The following is a 19,183-nucleotide window of genomic DNA, read 5'->3' on the forward strand; positions in this document are numbered from 1 at the left end:
GTTTTGTGACCATGAGAAAGCAAACGTCTTGGAAAAAAAAAGTTTATTAGATTTTTACAGTGGGGGAAAAAAAAAAAAGGTTCAGACCTTTGGTACATACAAAATTCACTGCTCCAATGTAACGCAGGTACAAATTAAGAAATGTTTCAAGCCTCACTGAGGCGTTCTGCAAGCTGGGAGAACCCTGCTGCGCTGAGAGCCGTTGCCAGGTTCTCCACTGTTGCTTGGGATCCCTCTCGCTCCTGCCAGGCCACCAGCAGGAGCTTGGCCTGAACGTCCACATCTTCACTGTCCGTCTCGATTTCCCGCATCTCTGCTGCCTTCATCTCCAGATGAGACGCCAGCGTCTTCCACTGGGACCCCAGTTTGGCTGCAATGTCGTCCATCTGATGGTTTGTTACAGTTTTACTCTGGATGCTCGGACCTTGAAGAGAAACGGAAAAAAATAAAAATGAAAAATGAAACACTGGTGCAAAAGATAAACATCCATGCACACAAATACAGTTATATCAAAGGAAAATTCAGACTAACTGAACAGTTTTGCTTTTGCACTGTGGGAGGAAATAATTATTTTTTTTTAATTATAAGAATAAAGTCATACGATTACCAGAGGATAGTTATTTTTAATGAGAGCAAAGCTTCAATAGTCAAGATCCGACATGAACAGATGAGTCAGTGGCTCTTTGACAAAAATAAGACCATCTTTTGCACAATTGTTTCAGATTGTGAAAACTTCACAAGATGCTCAACATTCCTCCATTTATTTTCTTGTGGAGAAATTCTGACAAAACTGTCCTAATATACAACTTTACTCTGGTAATAAATAGTTTTTCTTCACATGATAAAAACATGAACTTCATTCCCAAAATGAAAAAAAACAACTTTTGCTTAGGTTGGTATTAATACTCCATCAAAGAATTTGTTTTTTTATGCTGAGAAACAACACATTTCGATATTCTGACTTGGAAAAACCTAGAAAAGAATAATAGATTAACTGAAGATACTGAAAAGACTATGTAGAACTGTTGGCCAAACTCACTGTCATTGCTGTCTTTAAGAAGATTGTCTCCATTATCGTCATCATCCTCCTCTCCTGTCTTGATTTCTTCTGAAGGGATATCCTTCTGCATTTTTAGAAAAAAAAAAAAAAAAAAAAAAACTGGTCTGATTTCTTTCCTTTTTAAAGTTTAATTGAGGTTTTGAAAACGTAAAATCCCCCACCGGCAGCTCTTTGGCCAGTTTGCAGACCATGGTGTCTAGGTAGTCTGCCAGGCTTTTGAACTTCTGGTTCGTTGGCTGAAAGAAGTGTGGACTCCTCCTGGACAGGAGCCTCAAAGCCCGCCACCCGTAGTTTGGGTTACGCACAACCCTGAAAGAATTTGAGCAAGAAAATAAACCCCCAGGAATTTAGCAGCTGGATTTTATAATAACCGACTTGTGTTCCCAGTGAAATACGTCACAGTGCCGACTTACTTATATTCCTCCTCCACCATGTTGACTGGATCGGCCTGCTCAATGGCTTCTGCAAAGAACTCGTCCAGTGACGGCATAAACTCTCTGAAATACAAATACTGAATGCAGTCACCCACAGTATTCATATGTTCAGAACATCTTCATGTGACAACCAAGAACTGCAAAGTATTTTGTGTTGGAATTAGATGTGGTAGCAAAAGCATCTTCTTCCTCAGGTCTGCTGTATCCCTACGTGGCCCAAATTGGATTTTCCGTTTCTTTCACAAATGGCTTGCAAACATTCAGTCTTGCAGTTACGCAACACTGAAGTTTGTGGTTGTTGGTTCATGGATATAAAAAACTTTTGCAAGGAACTAAAGACGTATCATATGAAAAAAGATAAAATAAAGTAAATATTTTTGCTTAGTTCTCTGAATTCCTTACCTGCTTTCAGACTTGCAGGCCTCCATGTTGTCCTGGTTCAAGTTCCACAGTCGAGTCAACTCATCACTAACGAAACGGTGGAATAAAAGAAAGTTTAACATCCTGCCGTAAATTGCTAAATAATAAGCTTTCCAGCTCTACAAACACACAACTTGAAAGCTGTCGGATGGTTTAGAGATGCATCTGAAGTCTAATGCTTTAATATTGATGAATTAATTACAGAACATAATTATATACATTTAAAAAATGGATATAATCACAGTGATGTAAACAAATATCTCCATTAATTCAATTTGGTTCAGAAATACTTTTTTAGTCTCAGAAGGAAATTTAAATGTTAGGTGTCCGATTGCACTTGAATGCACCGCAAAATGATCTGCAAGTGCAGCAGAAATACGGTGGAGGTGTGACCTCACAGAGTTCTGATCAACTGCTTTCAGAAAGCTGAGTGAATATAAACAATTATGAAGACATGAATACAATTATTACCAATGCTCAGCTGTAAAAAGGTCACTACCAATAATGTTTTTTTTAAATCTAAGACTTTGAGAGTGTATGAATACAGTAAGTAAATAAATAAATAAATCAAGTCCTTAGTGACGTACTTTCCCATGAAAATCTTGGGCTCTGGCCCTTTTCCAAGGAAGTCCTCTGGAGCTTGTCTTTTCCTGGTGGGCCTTTTAGGTTTGTCATCAGATGTTCTGTTCGAGACGAAAACAACCAGGACACTTTTCATTTTGACATCCTAGCAAAAGTTCACACACCCACCCCATTTGTTGCCACAGACCAATCGTTGCATGGAAACGGAATAAAGCCAATATGGGCCGGGGACACGCGGCGACATTTCTCTCTATACCTTTCCTTCACGAAGCTCGGACAGCCCTCGTTCTTCCAGGAGTTCCAGTTTTCCTCCGTGTTGAGAATGTGCTGCCAAAGAAGACGTTTTAAAAATTCTGGTCCGACTTGAAGTACAAAATGAAACATTAAGGGTTACATTTAAATAAGTCCGTATTCCTAAAGTGGGGCTTACCTCCACCATGGTGGCGAATTTTTCTCCTTCAGGAGGCGTTTCTCTCAACAGCTGGAAGAGCAGAACACACGTTAACCAGTCTGTTCTTGCTATGGCTACAGTAGTACTAACTTAAAAAAACCCAACAACAACAACTTCAGTTTAAAACATGTTTCTGTTTAAAAGTTTACAGTGATCAAAGTCAAATCAGTCAGAGATGACCGAAGAGGCACAAAACTTGATGATAGTGGTCACTAGTTCAAACATTCTCCATGAGAAAAGATCTTTTCAAATATTTCACATTTTTTCAAAAATCAGAGTTTTTGGTACATTCGAGACCTTATGCCAAATTATGAAAAGATAAACTTAACTTTAAAAGCAATATCTTTAAAATCAATATCTGCTGCATGTATTCACTGCACTGAACTTCATGCAGTCTAAAACTTAGACCAAACTTCAGGACAAAGTCTGAACACATGAGATTTCATTCATTTCGAGTCAGAGACATACCAGGAAGATATCAAAGTGTGCAACTGAAAAAGACATAATACATAATTAAATGAAACTAACCTGATAAACTAGCTTCGTCGTCTCCTCAATCCACGCACTCTGGTCGTCGTTCAGAACGCAGCTGGAGCTGCAGCAGGACAGAGAAAGAAGTAAAACAATAAATATTCCAGCATGGCTCCTGTTTGACACCCACAATTTGACTGATTCATACTTTAAAGTGAACACAGAAACGAGCATCACCTTTTGAATTTAACCTGTCCCTTAAGGTACTGGAAGAGGATCAGGTACTGCAGCAGTATATGCCGTCTGAAGTTGCTGTCGCTGAGCTGCAAGTCCATCAGCTGCAAGAAAGAAGGGGGAAAAAAAGAGAAAAAAACAAAAAACATTTTAGGACAAACACATTTAAGAGGGCAACTTTTTAAACCAGCAGCATTGGAAGCAGAAAGTTTCCAACCTTCTCACTTGTGAGGAATTTGGCAAAATAAACGTGTCCGCCGTCAGAGGCTCTGAGGTCCTCCATCTTCCTTTTAGAGGCCTGCATGTCATCCAGCTTGAAGCTCTTGAATACGGCGAGGGTCTCGTCTGAAAACTGAGCAGAATGACAGCAGAGGAATCAGGGGGGTGGGTTGGTCAATTTTCAGTCAGGTCTTATTTTTAGAGCACTCTTCACACAATCAAATGCAACTCAAAATGCTATGCAGCAGTTCAAGAGTCAGGCATGCCAACAAATGCTACATTAAATAAATGTAGTAATTAGAAAAGTGGAATAAATGTCACTAAATGCTGAACTGAGGAACGCAGCTGCATGGAAGCAATACACCAGAAACGGATACGAACAGTATGGAAACATTATTCTGGATTTCTAAAAGTGCAGGAACAAATATAAATAAACCATGAAAGAGAAAAACACAGAAATTACACTTTAAATTATATTTTGTTGATTATATTACGTAAAATAGTGGATAAAACTCGTAGTATGTTTCAGCTTTCATGATCCATTACCTTAAGGAACGTCATCCATGAGAATTTGTCGTAGCACTGCACCGGATTTCTGAAGTAGTCCTGCAACGTCCAGAACTTTCTGTATAGGTTGTAATCAATTGGGATAGAACTGAAAAGCGAAAAGCAATTTGGTTTTATTACAACTGACCAGACAAGTTTTTTTTTTTGTTTTTTTTAATTATTAGAAAATGAGCAATCTCACAGAGCAAGTCTTCCACTCACCAGGGCGCAGGTGCATCATCCTCCCCCATTTCACCTTCCTCCACCTCCATTGTGTCTTCCTTTTCATCTGTCTGCTGTAAACATGGAGGTGGAAAAATGTTTTTTTTTTGTTTGTTTTTTTTGAAAAAGCAACACATAAAATGTTTTGAATCAAGATCAAGTGGTAAATCTTCACCTTCTGGCCAAGAGTGCTCTCCTGCTCATTCTTGTTGAACACTGTTATGTTGTCCAGATTAAACTGACTCTGCAGATTCAGACCTGGTTAAAAACACAAACAAGGTTGTCATAGATACATTTGTAAATTTTGCAATCATAATGCTGAATATGTGAAATGATTACAGAATACATGCATATATATATATATATATATATATATATATATATATATATATATATATATATATATATATATTTTTTTTTTTTTTTTACCAGATTTCTCAGATAGAGGGAAGAGTCGTGCCAGGAAAAGCTGGATTCGCCCACAGAATACAGTATTCTGGGATTTGGACAGCCTCCTCAGAAGATCTACTCAGACAGAAAAAAAAAAGCAAACAAACAAACTGACATGATGCTATTTGGTTATAGAAATTGTTACGAATTAGGTGAGATCTTTACCGTTGCACATTCTCAGCAGATAGTTCTTTCCTGCCGTGTAGAATGAGCTCTGAAAGAAAAAGAAAAAGAAAAAAAAAAAAAAAACATAAGCCATCATTACAACTTTAAATTTGGGCTGGACAATTTTTTTTTCACCGATCTTGGTTTAAAAAAAAAAAGTAAAAAATAAAAAATATTACTGATTTCCAGGTGGAGACATTTTTCTCAACAAAGGAGAATATTTTGTCACACAGGTCAAGGGGAAGGCAGTCCAGTACATCTCCCAGCAGGACAAATGGGATTGTGGCAGAGCAGATTCCTGCATTGGCAAAGAAGAAGAACGGAAAATTTAAAGTTGCATTAGGAAAATCCTTCAAGGTTTCCCGTTTCACTTTCGTGAAATGAGTGACAAAAAAAAATAAATAAATAAATTAAAGATTTTTTTTTTAGGCATATGTACACAACAGGATATCTCGGGGTAGTTAAAGATACTTAAAGCTTTTGCGAGACGAACATATATATTTTTCACCATCACTTTGTGCATGACCGGTTCCTGTTTTAATATTTATTTTAAGTGTGTTTTTACAAGCATTTTCAAACAGAGTAGAGCAATTTTAAGAGGAAAAAACTCATACCCTCAGTAACAGCATCGATACTCAGGTAGATGAGAGACAGATAGTCGTCACAGCTCGTCTTCTGCTCAATCTACAATACAGAAAGAAAAAAAAAAACACATTAAAAACTTTGGAGATCTTGTTAATCTCAGTTATTAAATTAAAAGAAAAACAAGCCTCTTACAATTTGATCACCGAGAACACCCCGCAGGGCCTGGTCGAGTGTGGTCTTCTTTTCTGTCTCACTGAAATGACAAATATAATGGCTTGTTTTTCCATTCAACAAATGTGGACATCAACATTTTTAACATTAATCTTACCCAACGCAAGGAGCATACGACACATAACATGTATGTGAAATAAGTCATTTCATTTTTTTTTGTTTCCCAGAAATGAAACCGCTAAAGGCTTCAAAAACCTAAACATTTTATATTTTTCTTCAATACCCCGAACACTTAAAATATTTGAGCAAGTACAGTGGGATAGTAAGTCAAAGGAAAACCTCGTACAAACACTCACAAGTAACAGCTTTAGTTTGAAATTAAAAATTAAGCTAGAGAAAACTTACTTTCCGGAGATCTGGCTAAACACAGTGATTAGATGTTTGCAGGTTTTACCCGAGAGAGCCTGTCTGGCAGCAGCCTGCAGATACATGAGAGGAGCATTGTAAGGTAAAGACAGATCTGAAACAAGCTAACTCTAGCCTAGCATGAAATGCTAACTGCTATCGTAAACTAACATACCCGGAGATCAAAAGCTTAGACTTTGCAAATAGATCGATAAAAAATTATTTCAGTGAAAATAATTTATGTTTTGACAGGAATGCAACATTGCACTGTTTCTTACCGTAAATTTCTCCTTGACATCGACAAAATTGAATACGGGGGGTGACATCTTTAAGCCGTGACCAGCGGAAGTGGCTAAACATTTGTTCCGGGTTTTGTTTTTTCACACGAAAAGATTTGTTTCAGCACTATTTTTAAATTTTTTTATTTTTTAACTTTGTCAAATTTTAGTCTTGTCAATCATGGTTGTCCTCAAGACTGTGCGGGGCGACTGAGTGGCTGGCATCAGATGTAAGTAGCTCCCCTGCTTGTTTATTTTTGTGCTGGTTGGACAAAATAATAAATCGATAAAGTAATTTTGAATCTTAAAAACCCAGTTTATGTTTAAATAATAAATTCCCAGTTTAAAGATAAACCAACACAACTTCAGCACTTCTGCTTCTAATGGGATATAAATTATTTTCAACTGACAAACAAATCTACAGAAAAAAAAACTGTGGTGACACAAGTAGCTCATAATCTGTAATCGCCAAAAGTATGTGGTGTTGCTGCTGTTTTATTTTACATGTTTCCCTCTAACGAATATGTTATAGCTACTTTGCACGTTAAAATTACGCACTAATTCATTTTGTCTCTCTAAAATGACGCATGTTTTCTTTTTTTTTTTTTCTTTTTTTTGTGACTTGGCAATCTGTTATAAAAATGTCTAGGTATAACTGAAGAATGTAATCATCTTGCCTTCGTGAATGTTGCTTCAAATATCTTTATTCAATAGAGAAATGCGTCCTTTTTAGTTAGTTAAAAAAATCTATTGGTTCAATGTTACTATTAATATTATTTAGAATAACTGTCATGGCCTTCACAGAGAGACGAAGGAAAGCAAATTTAATTCCAACATTGACCACATGGTGGCAATATTGCCTACAGTTTCGGTCAAGGCAGTTCATGAAACTGTTTGAGCTTCACACCTAATATTTTTTTGTATGTTTTAAATAATGTTCCTGTACATTTTTTCCAACTCCACTTTCCGTCCCGTGAATCCTTCCCAGTGATCCTTCCCGATATTCTTTTTTATTATTATTATTATTATTATTATTATTATTATTATTATTATTTCTTCATTGCACTAAAATAATCCAGATGGATGATTTCCTTAAGTGTTAGAACTATGAACAGGAACAGAACTAAGGTCACTTTTCTCATTTAATGTTAATAAATACTCGGCTCTAAACTGTACCACATGAGCCATGTTAGTGTGTTCCGTACACGTTTGTCTTTATGAGCATTTCTTCACACGTCATACAGGTCTGTGCTGCAGGACTTGATTTTTTTATGATTCAGTGTACTGTTTAACAATGTCACAGTACATATTAGAATCTCTCGACTGTACTGTGATGGCAATTATTAAACAGAAGTTTCATAACTAACCAGAGAACACGAAGAGCTGCTCTGAAATCGTGTGTTAAAGTTCATAATCTCTTGGTTTGTAGCCGACAAATGATTCACTTTCTGCTCCTTTCTCGACAAGTGTTTCCATCGCTGCAGCGGCGATGTGAGGTGACTCCTTGGAGAAGAAATGCTGCAGCTGTGAAATGAGTAGTGTCACACAGAAGGAGTGAAGCTTTACTTTCAGCATTCCCGTGGAGTCTGTGGAAATGATAATACTGGAAAGTGAAGAGTGATTTTACTGGCACCTTGTTTCTGTCACGTATTCCACCTTCATCCCCCATTTTGACATATCTTTTATCGGATAGTTGCCAAACCTGATGAAGCACAGAACGAGAGTGAGAATATGTTGTAGATAACCTCCCCACACCAGTCAGTAAGGTGGAGACAGGGTTAAAGATGACTCCTGGGGGCTGGGCGTTGACGTTAAGGTTGAGTTATCTGAAAGATCGAATCATCATTTACCACAAATTATACTGAGTCAATGAATAAGTTAAGTACAGGTCATAGATGACAATGAGTAAGATGAATTGTCAAACACCCATAGACAATTGTTCACATTTCCTTGCATTTTGTGAGAAATGTGTACTTTACTGTCTTGCAGGGCAGAAAATAAACTCCTTCTTAAGGGAAAAAAATGTCACTGCGCTGCCAAGAATCATGATTAACCTATCTTTGATTACAGATTCTGATGCACTACATTCACCCAGGATCTTGCACATTGCAAGCTTCATCAGAATGAATGTGTCCAATCGAAGGAAACACAGAAGCAGGTTTGCTGAGAGAAATCTGCTCATTAACAGGCTGGTGTGTTGACAAAAAATGCCTTTCCTTGCTAAATCAAACCTACTGTGTAGGTCTATTTTAAATAATATACAATTTTCCAAACTTCTGACTAGTTAAAAATGGTATTTACCAAACCGAGATCTGGCGTAAAATCTGTCAGAATTTCAGAAAAAAATCACTTTGAGGGATGGACTAATGAATCTTGTTCTCCTGAAGAAGAACTTCTGACGATCAATTTATGACCTTAAGCTCAAGTGTACTTGAGTTGCAGGAGGATAATTACCCAAAACACACCAATGCGACCACCTCTGAATGCCTGAAAATAATAATCAAATTTAGGTTTTGGAGTGACTTAGTCAAAGTCTGGACTTCATTTGGATTGAGATAAGGTGGCATGGCATTAAATAGGCTATTTATGCTTGAGAACTTTCCGATATAGTTGAATTAAACTAATTGTGCAAATAAGATTTCCTCCATAGTGATCTACAAAGCTCACTACAAATTATTCCAAAAAGTTGATGATAGCTGTCGGACGAACATTTACTGGGTTTTGGGGGAATTACTTTCTTAAATAAGGCTAACCTAGTTTGGTAGCTTTTAGTCTTAAGAAGTGAAATCATAATTTGAAAAGTAGTAGTTTTATTTTACTGGTGTTATAATTCGTTTAATGATTTAAAACATTTAAAAGAGACAAAATCAAAAACGAACAAATCTGCTGGTGGAGCCAGAAAATTATTAAGAGTAAAATGAAATCCTCTCGAATGTTTTAGTGGGCCACATCTGATTTTATGACATACAATAAAACAAACGGATTCAGACCCTGTCCCATGAAATTATCATTTTCCAGCATTTCTGTAAAATCAATCTCAACCAGGTCAGCTCCAGACTCCCGACTGTTTATTTTGGCGAGATAAATATAATGAGAAGAAAGCTGAAAACAGCCCGGTGCCAAGTCACAAACCAATCAAGTTCAGCTGCGAGAGCCAAATAATGTGATGAACACTCTCAGAGAAAATGACTGTGGAGCAACAAAAAGAGCATTGTCCATGTTGTTGGAGACAAACTTCAAAACAAGAGGCGAAACACAATGCTCTGACCTCTGAGGTTAAACACACAAAGGAAGGAGGTTTTAAACTGGTCCTGATTGTCACATGGCTTAAATTCCACCATATAAAAGAACATGTGAAGGAGAGTCACTGTCATGTAAGGGAGACGAGCCCATTTGTACGTTTAAAGCCACGCTGCACCTCTGCTGTGGGCGCATACGCTGTGCCAGATGAAGGTCCAGATGAAGGTCCACATGCAGAGCGAGGATTCATGTTTCTAATTAGGTTGAGCCAGCTGTTGTGTTTGAATTTAATGATAGATGCTAATTTCTGTAGCCTCCAAAGCCTCTTCATCTTCATGCTTCAGTTGCAAACTCGCTCCGAGAATTTTCTTTGTAAAAGCTTCATTATGGTCTGTTAAATTGAAAGAGATAAAGGGATTTTCCTTTTGCACAACCGGTGACACAGAGCAATACTTTACTGCCTCATAAAATTATTTGGGACATTTTGTTAATGATCCTCGCACACAGAGGGGAACATCATCAGGATAAGCACCCAACCATGTCGGCTATTGTGACTGGTGCCTAAGCTAACAGTAGGTTATGTGTATTTAAACGACCTTGGTTTGATTGCCCTTGCAGCATTACTCTGTTGATGAATGTCCAGTTATGGAGCTGCTCTAAGTTATTTGATGTTTATTCAATGATTAGCCAGGGGTGTGGAAACCATCACATATCCACAACTCATAAAATGGGATGTGAGAGGAGCCACGTGTGTGGATGGGTAGAGACAACATTCTTGTGACAGAGCCAAACGAGAAATCTCCACGATGGCCCCCTCCCATCTTGTGTAATCAAGCTTTTCGATTATACAAGATGGGAGGATTTAAAGTGTCTGCATGTCCAGTTACCCGATCTACTAAATTGACCAAATTTTTGAAAATACACCCTTCAACTGCAGCGCAGTAAAACGTTTCAACATAAAATGTGCACATTTGTATTAAAATAAATTTAAATGCATGTATTTTTAGTTACTTTTAAAGGCGCTCAGCACCACTGACCTAATTTTCAAGCTTCTCTATCTCTTTTTGTTTTGAGCTTAGTAATCCAGTGATTGAACTGACTGCAGCTGCTTCAGAGCTCCTGTGTTTGAACAATGAGCTACAGTGGTAAAGGCTTGGAGGAACATAAGTGTAAGAATTTCCATTTCTGACCTCAAACACCAGGAACTTGAGCTTGTAATGGTTAATAAACAATAAAAACATGAAGGAGAAAGTATGCCACCGTAATGAGCCATTGGAGGCAAAATTTAATTTTGCTTTCAATTTTTAAATATTTGTTCTGCATCCAGAGGGAAATTAAAGGTGACATGAGGCAAAGCTGGTACCAGCCCATTCCCATGCAAGGAAAAGTGACGAAGGATTGGCCACATTAAATTTGACAAATTCCTGGGGAAAGATAATAATGGACTGACCAAGACAATAATGCACTAATAAAGAGCTTGTCTAAAAATGGAGTCCCGTAAAGCATTTCTGTGAAAAGAAGAATTTGCATTCTTGGAGCTGAATAATTCATGGCATCATTTTGTGGAATATGTAGCCAACCACACGTACAGGCTGTGTAGGAAAATCTTGCACCTTTAATTTTTTAATTATAGCTCCTGAAAATAGAAGAGATGATGATTTGAGATGTGCTTACTGACCCAAATGCACAGTCCTTTAATTTAATTGTTGCTTATGTCATTGTGATAGATATTTTAATACATTCGTTTTCTAGTTTTGCAATCAAGGCCGCAGTTTATTTCCAGGACCTTCGAAAGACAAAGCCGTTCTCCAACACGAATTGAGATGCCCTTATTAAAATTGCAACATATTTCTGGTTTACTTGCATCTTATTATGAAACTTGCAGCATTTCCAACTTTGATGGTTGAACTGCTGGCATCATATTGAAACACGCACACACACACACGCGCGCACCCTGAATAATTATGTAATGCTGCAGGGAGGGACTGTGTTGAATCCTGGCCACCACATTCACACGGAAACTGTGCTGCCCGAAAGAAACTTGCAGATCCTCATCAACAAGAACTAAGCAGGAAATAACAATACTGATAGTTTAAATAAAAATCCAGATGCATACACAAAAAAATAGTTCATGCAAGGTGAAGCAAAATGTCACATCCTATTTCTTTTGTTGTTTTACTGTATCTTCACTCCGTGATCTAGTATATGAAAAGTAAGTTCTAGTAGGACCGTAAATGTCAGAAAAGGTTTGAGTTAATTTAGCAGAACCTGAAAAACATTGAAAAAAAAAATATATATGTTTTAATCAGAACTGCAATTATATTCACACAGAGTTGCAAAATCAGATTTCTCACACAGTTGGCTATAGCAGTGACAAGTCTGAATCTTTAAGTCTGATCAGTCACAGCATCTGAAATACACATTATCAACTAAAATGAGGCAAGAAACTCACCTTACCCTCACTGTAAACTGCACAAAACACTCATTATGTAAATAACATAACATTTTTATTGAATTTTATTGAATTTTTAGCAGTGTGGACAAAAAACCTGGACAAAAATACTAATTAACATGTAAATATTGTCCTGGCCTCGCTACAGTTCATTTTCTGCAACATGTGTCCAAGCCTTTGCGTCAGCATGCAGAAAACACGTTCAGCCACCAATCTGATAACTGACCGGGAGACCAAATTCACTTCACGGAGCAGATGTGCTTCACCGACATGCCCCTAAATAAACAATCACATTCCAACATGTCCTACTGTTGTAGCCCTCCCAGAATATTCATTTATGTCATTTTTTCCCCTATTTGTTTCTAATATACAAAAAGCAAAACAATTTTTTTTTAAATACTTTGTATTTAGAGGTAAAGAAAAGAAACAGGCCAGGAAAACGTAAGTGACATATGGAGCTCTCTATCTAACCTGAGAGAGTTTAAGCTTTTTTGGAAAAAAAAGGATTGGGAATGATTTCAGCCGCTGGGTTTGCAAAGCTTTCAGAGAAATAAACCAATATATTTTGCTGCTATAACTGCAGCTGCATGTGATTCACAAGGGTTAAAATAAATGAATGCCACACTTTTTAAAAATATTTCTTGGTAAAAAAGAAAAAGAAAAAAAAGAGTATAATTTTCTTCTCATTCCACAATCAGGCACTATTTTGTGTTATTTCACATAAAATCCCAGAATCTCCACTGAGGTTTGCAGTTTAGCAAAAAAAAACAAACCCTTTAAAATAGAATGAATAGTTGTCAATTTCGGTATGTTTTGTGCATAAAAGAGACAAAAAAACAACATGGGGATAAATATTTTATTTGCTACTTTTATGTCCATACGTCTACCTCCTAGATCAGCTCTTTTTTTTTAATCACATTATACACATAGCATTCTCTAGAAATGGTCCAGTTTATTTTTTTTCTGTATTGTAACACAGCACAATAGAACAGAAGAGTCCATCTTCAGTTTACAGCAGGTAATCATACAGATGTCCTGGTATCACTCAGTGGCTCTATCCAGTACACCTGAAAAACCAAACAAGAGGACAAGCACATCCAATATGCACAAATGAAATATCTTACTAGTTCTCATTTTCAGCACAATGAACTACTGGGCCAAAGGACAGAGATGAGTTGATTCCGCTTCCTGCCTTGTTGATCTGCAAACATATCCGAAGAGAACATCTCTTGCTTTCCTGGCTGCACATTAGCCAGAGCATACCAAGCCAATCTATTGTACGAGGCCTCTGTGAAATGGAGGAACCATCTGCTAAATTAATGACTAGGGAAATGAAGGAATGTTTTGATTAACTCACCTCAATACGACATCCCACCCCTGCAGGGAGCCCAGTGATTATAGGCATGTTCCTGTCAAGATATTTAATTTTATCAATGCAGGTGGGACTCCAAGTCAAAATCTTCACATGGACTGACTCCATCTAAGAAAGAAAAAAAAAAAAAAAAAGTTAATTGGCTCTTTTATCAAAGTCAGTTGTGATCTGGATGTTTTCTTGGACTTCATGAGCTACATAGAAAAAAAAAAACCCTAACAGATTAAGCACCAGTGGTGCAAAGCCTGCAAAGATCACTGCTTCATTTTCCTGGAGCCAAGAACGCTGAACAAATCCCTGAATTGACTTTATCTTCCCGATTCACTACATGAGTTACTGCAGAGGTCAGCACATGCTTTCATCCTACGAAAGTCTTTGATAAAAGAAGGCCTGCCTCTTCTGCACACAACTACAGACCTCAATAATTCACAGTTATTAGTAAATCACCAGCAGTCAGCAAGCAAGGCAGTCGTAAATGCTACAACACGACCCTTCCACATAACCAGATTAGACTGACAGCATTATCCCCAAATTCCACCCAGTCCTAAATGTAATTTATCAGGAAAATCATGAGTCTGAAAAATTGGATTCACTCGTCGCTCGTTAACACCAAGCAAATGTGTTGTTTCTAGAATAAGACCATGCACGAAGGCCCTGCCAGCTACTGCACCCTCCATCTGCGCTATCCACGTAGCACCAGGCTCCAAGGACACTGTCCCTGCCAGCCATAAGCAAATTCAAGTTAATGCAAGTTAATGCAAAATGAGCTCCACTAGCCAATCCCAGTTTTACTGTCTCCCTGAAAAATAATCACATCCATTGAACTTTCCCACATTTTGACAAGGTAAATCCACAAATGTTATTGTTTCTTAGGGGGTTTTGCATGCCAGGCCAACACAAAGTAGCAAATATTTTGAAGTGAAATGAAAGGATGCATGTTATTGTAATCATAATAGTGTGGTGTAAATTTGGGTTAAGCCCTACCCTGTCATTTGGTGCACGTCTCTGCCATCTTTATTTATCTAGACTGAAACTTTTGTCATTTATCTTTATTAAGGAATAACTCCTTTGTCAGATGTTCCTGCTGAAGAACCATCCCTACTGCACTGTGCTGCCACCACCGTGTTTCACTGAGGGCATGATGTTCTCACGCTGACATGCCATTTTAATTTTCATCCAAATGTAGAATACATGTAGGCCACAACTCTAGATTTTGATAACATCCACCCTTAACCTCACCCTTTTGTGTGCATCTTCTGTGTTTAAATTCTGTTCTTCCCCAGAAAAGCTTCACATTTTAATCTTGCACAGGGAAACTTAGAAAATGTTTAACCAGCAGACCTTATGTGACATTTGCGTGATGTCAAAGTACACAGAGGCACTAAATTTGGTTGTACCTGCAACCGGACACTGTGTGTAACACTGACCTGCCCTCATCCAGCCCAATTAGAAAAAACTCTACCTGATCAGGGAAAGTCAAGGCATTTGCATTTCAGAACCTTTAAATGCCCTTTATTTCTCATGCTCTGTTCAGTACTTTTCCTGTTTAGCTCAAGGCTGAGATGCATCTTATTATTATTATTATTATTATTATTATTATTATTATTATTATTATTATTATTATTATTATTATTATTTATTTATTTATTTATTTATTTTTTTTTTTTCACAGCTTATGTAAAACCAAACTAAACTGTTGTTAATCGTTAACCTTGTAGATTAGAATTGAAAGGAAAAAAAAAGAGTTTAATACACAACTAATGATTTTACCTGGGTGTTCTTTTGAGTTAATAGCAAAACACATTGTAAGGATTAAAAAAAGTTAAAAACCTTGACTGCACTAATAGGTAGGAGACTTTAATTGGAAAAGTACTGCAGTGATTCAGAGCCGCTGGCAGCAAGTTAAATAACACTGAGTAACTGAGAGAGCAGCTTCTCACCCCTTAAGCAACCATCTCACTTTAGCAGACAATGCCAGGATTTAGTGGGCTTGAATTGTGAAAGAGTTGTTCAGAGACCACGAGACACTGCTTTCACACACTGACTGTCCACAATAGAGTCCAGAACCTAAATCCCATTGAGAATGTGTAGGATGTGTTAAGGAACATCTCATGGTCTGATTCTCCTACCACCAAAACAGAACCTTTTGTGAAAACTGTACGCAATTCTGGGTGTGCATAGATGCTGAGGAGTTGCCCCCTTTATTAGCTTTTTTATCAAGCCTAACAGGCTTTTCAATGAAGGCAGAGAAGATTGACCACTGTTAGAAGATGCAAAAGCTTTGCAGTCATCATTTATTTCTCGCACTCCTTGAAATTTTAATGAATGTTACTTTTATCTGTCCCAGAATCAACGAACTTCAAATATATTCTCTATTGAGAATAAACATTTTCAATCATTCTTGACTCCAAAATGGCATCTTGACAATCTCAGTTCATGTTTAAAGTCTTGTCAAATGTCTTTTTTTTTCTGTCCTTATAGCTCACATTCTATTTTTAAGCATATGTCGTGCCATGCTGACTGCATTGAGGCCAACATCAGTCACTTACCGCTGCAAAGAAAATATGACCTTTTGAATGCATGACAAGGAAACCAGACTCCTGCTCTGCCTTTCTGTGCAAAAGAACCTGTGGGGTAAAGGGCCATGCCACTTCATGTCTTCCTTCCTGAGAAAAGAATGAGAAACCTTTTAAAGCATCACCCTTACCTTTGCCGACACAGCATCGCATGCCTACTTTTCCTTTTCCTACAAACAGCCTCTAACTTGAGTATTTTCTTGCACATCTCTGAATTGTGCTCTGCTTTATCTTGTCCTCCTATTTTTAGATAAACTGGCATTTATAAGTCTGCCCGAAAATGCTTTAGTTTTGTGATAGCATAAAATTGAGTAGGTTTAAGTTTTGCTATTTTATTGTTAATTGTAATTTGGGTGGCTGGTTGGCTGGCTGCCTGCCCAGGATGTTGCACCTCTTGGGGCGTCACAAGCACTCAAAAAAAAGTGTCCCCTGATTAGGTTTTCTGTTGCCTAATTTTGAAACAGGTGGGACCTGTGTTATATAGTCTCCCCTAATATCTTCTGAGATTAAGTGGGTGACTAAGTTTCCTGTGTAACGCACACTCATAGCTCCTATTTGACCTGCCACCAATAATATCTCTCTTTTTCTAAACAATATCATCATCTGGATGGCTGTATAGTATTTTGGGCGTGTGCTTTCTCCTGCTATATTGTTGTGGTTCTGCTGTTGGTCCTGAATCCTACTTTAGCTTCCTGATTATCATTTATTTTATGCAACAGAAAACTAACACCACATATCAACCTGAAAAAAACTATCCACACAGTTTGCCGCATGGTGGTAACAGCATCATGGGGCGGGGAGTGTTATTCTTCAACATAAATGGTTGTTTATATCAGTGTTACCGTGTTTGCAGCACAAATGAAACCTGTCTTAAAATGAATACAAACGCAGTAGAATCAATATGGGAGTGAGAACAAGGACAGGTTCATGTGAAAGGCACCGTGTGACGGTTAATGGTAGGAGGGGCAGATGGGATACGAATAAAGTCTCCACTGCATATGGTCTCATTGTTTTACTGGCATCCTGGGCAGCCAGCGAGGACGCAGGATGCTATTCGCAAACAGTTGTTTTCTGGCCAAGAAAGAAAATAAAAGAGCTATTCTGTCTGTCACCACTTTGAAGCAACAATGGATTTGGCCTTTGCTGACAAAATTATGGCAAGTTAATAAGAATGTGACTCTTGAAGAGGAAACCTGATCTTCTGCTTCAGAGTGTTTAAATTGTATCAAGTCTCTGTCTACATCTACAAAAACCTTAATTTTCACATATTTGTTTGTTATACCACTATTTTTTGTTTGCTTTTAACCAAAGTTTTAAACAAATATGGTTTAGAAGTACTGCGTGGTTATTGATACAAACCACAATGAACAATGACAGAAACAACTTTTTCTGGTTAAGCTTTGCACAAACTTTTCCCAGCTAATCGATTGGTCAGAAGGGTGACTTTCATCTGACTTGGTGAGAACCTCTCTCTGGTTAAGGGAAGAATTTCAGAGCTTATTAAAACCGACTTTGATCTTTTTGCCAGTAGGAGCACCTCATCGTGTCCTCACCCTGCACTCCATAATTTTCATACCCTGCCAATTTCAGATAATAAAAATACGATTCGCGAGTCTAAATCAACTCTTGCAGATGCACAAAATATTTCGAATGTGATATAGCTATAGTTTGGGAATATTTTGAAGCGGTTAAACAATGCAGAAGTGGACAAATGAGAAATGAACAATCAAAGTGAATGCTTTCTGTCGAGCAATGCAAAATGATACTTACAACTTTAATGACTCGCCTTCCATGTGCTTGAAACGGATGAAAATATGTTAGAATAACATGATGAGAAATCTATGTGTCACACTACATAGTGGTGTTGATTATATCCACTTGCTGCTGGTAATCCAGAGTCCAGGTCAGGAGTTTGTGCAATCCGAGGCCAGAGAGCTCGGTATTGCTTTCAGGTGTTCTGTTCAGAAAAAGCCAAGCTACTGACTTTGTGTGTGTGTGCAGTTTTCCTTAAATAAGGCTCCTGATCACATATTATCCAGCTATCACTTATTTCCCATCACATTTTTCGCAGAACTGTTAATGGTCTGTTACCACCCATGATGACATCAAGTACTCTTGTAAAAGACAGCGCTTGCATTCAGTCACAGATCATTCACCAGAACCGCTGAAGATTTAGTTCTATCACAACAGTGGTTGGCATTCAAACTGGTCATTAAATTTGAAAAAAGAAACATAAAAATTGTGGCATTTCTTTCCTGTTATGAAATGTAAAAAGCAGAGAGGAGGAGCTGAAGGATCCAGCCTCTTTGAAAAGGGATGTCAAAATTCTAAGAAAAGTGCCACTTCCTTGAAAACAGGCAGCGTGAATACAAAACCGTAAGGGCCCAGTCACAGTATTAGCGTGAATTCCTAGAAAACTCCCTCCTGGAACGTGTACTGCAGGAAGTGACGCGACCATGAATCACACGGCATGCCTATAATAAAAACAATCAGAGCTTTCATCCCACTTTTCCCTGTTATTTATTTATTTATTTACTTATTAATGCCTTTATTGCAGGTCAGTTGGCTTCGGCTTCATGTTCCAACACAGGTGAATTCAAAGAACACAAGAGATATGCAAAGGTGAAAACGGAGCAATAAAGATAGGTCAATCAATTGATAAGCAGCTTCAGCAAACAGCAGCCTCAAACAATGGAAGGAAAGTCATTTAAACCTGTGGAAAGTAGAAAGTAGAAGAATATTATGTGGTATGCTGAAGGGATCTCCAAACTTAGATTAATTCAAGGTGGGCCTAAAGTTGTCTTCAAAAGATGTACATATTTTTTCACATTTTATCACAGTACAACCAAA

General features: G+C 37.7%; 1 protein-coding gene and 1 long non-coding RNA gene across 3 annotated transcripts; both read right to left on the reverse strand.

The window, feature by feature from the left end:
* Positions 1 to 28: 28 nt before the first annotated feature.
* thoc1 (THO complex 1) lies at positions 29 to 6,899 on the reverse strand. 2 transcript variants are annotated; one of them, XM_014980919.2, is made up of 21 exons: positions 6,694 to 6,899; positions 6,416 to 6,489; positions 6,032 to 6,092; positions 5,869 to 5,938; positions 5,434 to 5,552; positions 5,255 to 5,303; positions 5,069 to 5,164; positions 4,815 to 4,897; positions 4,640 to 4,710; positions 4,418 to 4,526; positions 3,870 to 4,004; positions 3,656 to 3,756; positions 3,476 to 3,542; positions 2,927 to 2,977; positions 2,753 to 2,823; positions 2,502 to 2,597; positions 1,897 to 1,962; positions 1,474 to 1,557; positions 1,222 to 1,369; positions 1,040 to 1,124; positions 29 to 424 (listed from the first exon to the last, which is right to left on the reverse strand). In XM_014980919.2, the coding sequence occupies exons 1-21, from the start codon at positions 6,739 to 6,741 to the stop codon at positions 147 to 149; spliced, it is 1,962 nt and encodes a 653-aa protein (XP_014836405.2). In that variant the 5' UTR covers positions 6,742 to 6,899; the 3' UTR covers positions 29 to 146. The 2 variants fall into 2 exon arrangements, with proteins under 2 accessions (XP_014836405.2, XP_014836403.2); XM_014980917.2 differs by having other exon boundaries at positions 4,640 to 4,713; positions 6,694 to 6,897.
* Positions 6,900 to 13,227: 6,328 nt separating this feature from the next.
* Positions 13,228 to 18,342, reverse strand: LOC106914245 (uncharacterized). The gene is made up of 4 exons (XR_015765887.1): positions 18,104 to 18,342; positions 16,307 to 16,423; positions 13,743 to 13,865; positions 13,228 to 13,452 (listed from the first exon to the last, which is right to left on the reverse strand). It is a non-coding gene; the product is annotated as an uncharacterized LOC106914245 (long non-coding RNA).
* Positions 18,343 to 19,183: the final 841 nt, after the last annotated feature.

Source organism: Poecilia mexicana, unplaced genomic scaffold (assembly GCF_051168715.1).
Source record: "Poecilia mexicana isolate PSO_F unplaced genomic scaffold, ASM5116871v1 scaffold_17, whole genome shotgun sequence".
Classification (NCBI taxonomy): domain Eukaryota; kingdom Metazoa; phylum Chordata; class Actinopteri; order Cyprinodontiformes; family Poeciliidae; genus Poecilia; species Poecilia mexicana.

What these genes read in the sequence shown, in the direction of transcription:
- thoc1 (XM_014980917.2), bottom strand. Translation starts at nt 6,741, where the DNA reads ATGTCACCCCCCGTATTCAATTTTGTCGATGTCAAGGAGAAATTTACG. An exon ending in AATTCGCCACCATGGTGGAG is followed by an intron (nt 2,824 to 2,926) that starts GTAAGCCCCACT and finishes CTTCTTTGGCAG; the next exon opens with CACATTCTCAACACGGAGGA. An exon ending in GCCTGCAAGTCTGAAAGCAG is followed by an intron (nt 1,558 to 1,896) that starts GTAAGGAATTCA and finishes TTTGTATTTCAG; the next exon opens with AGAGTTTATGCCGTCACTGG.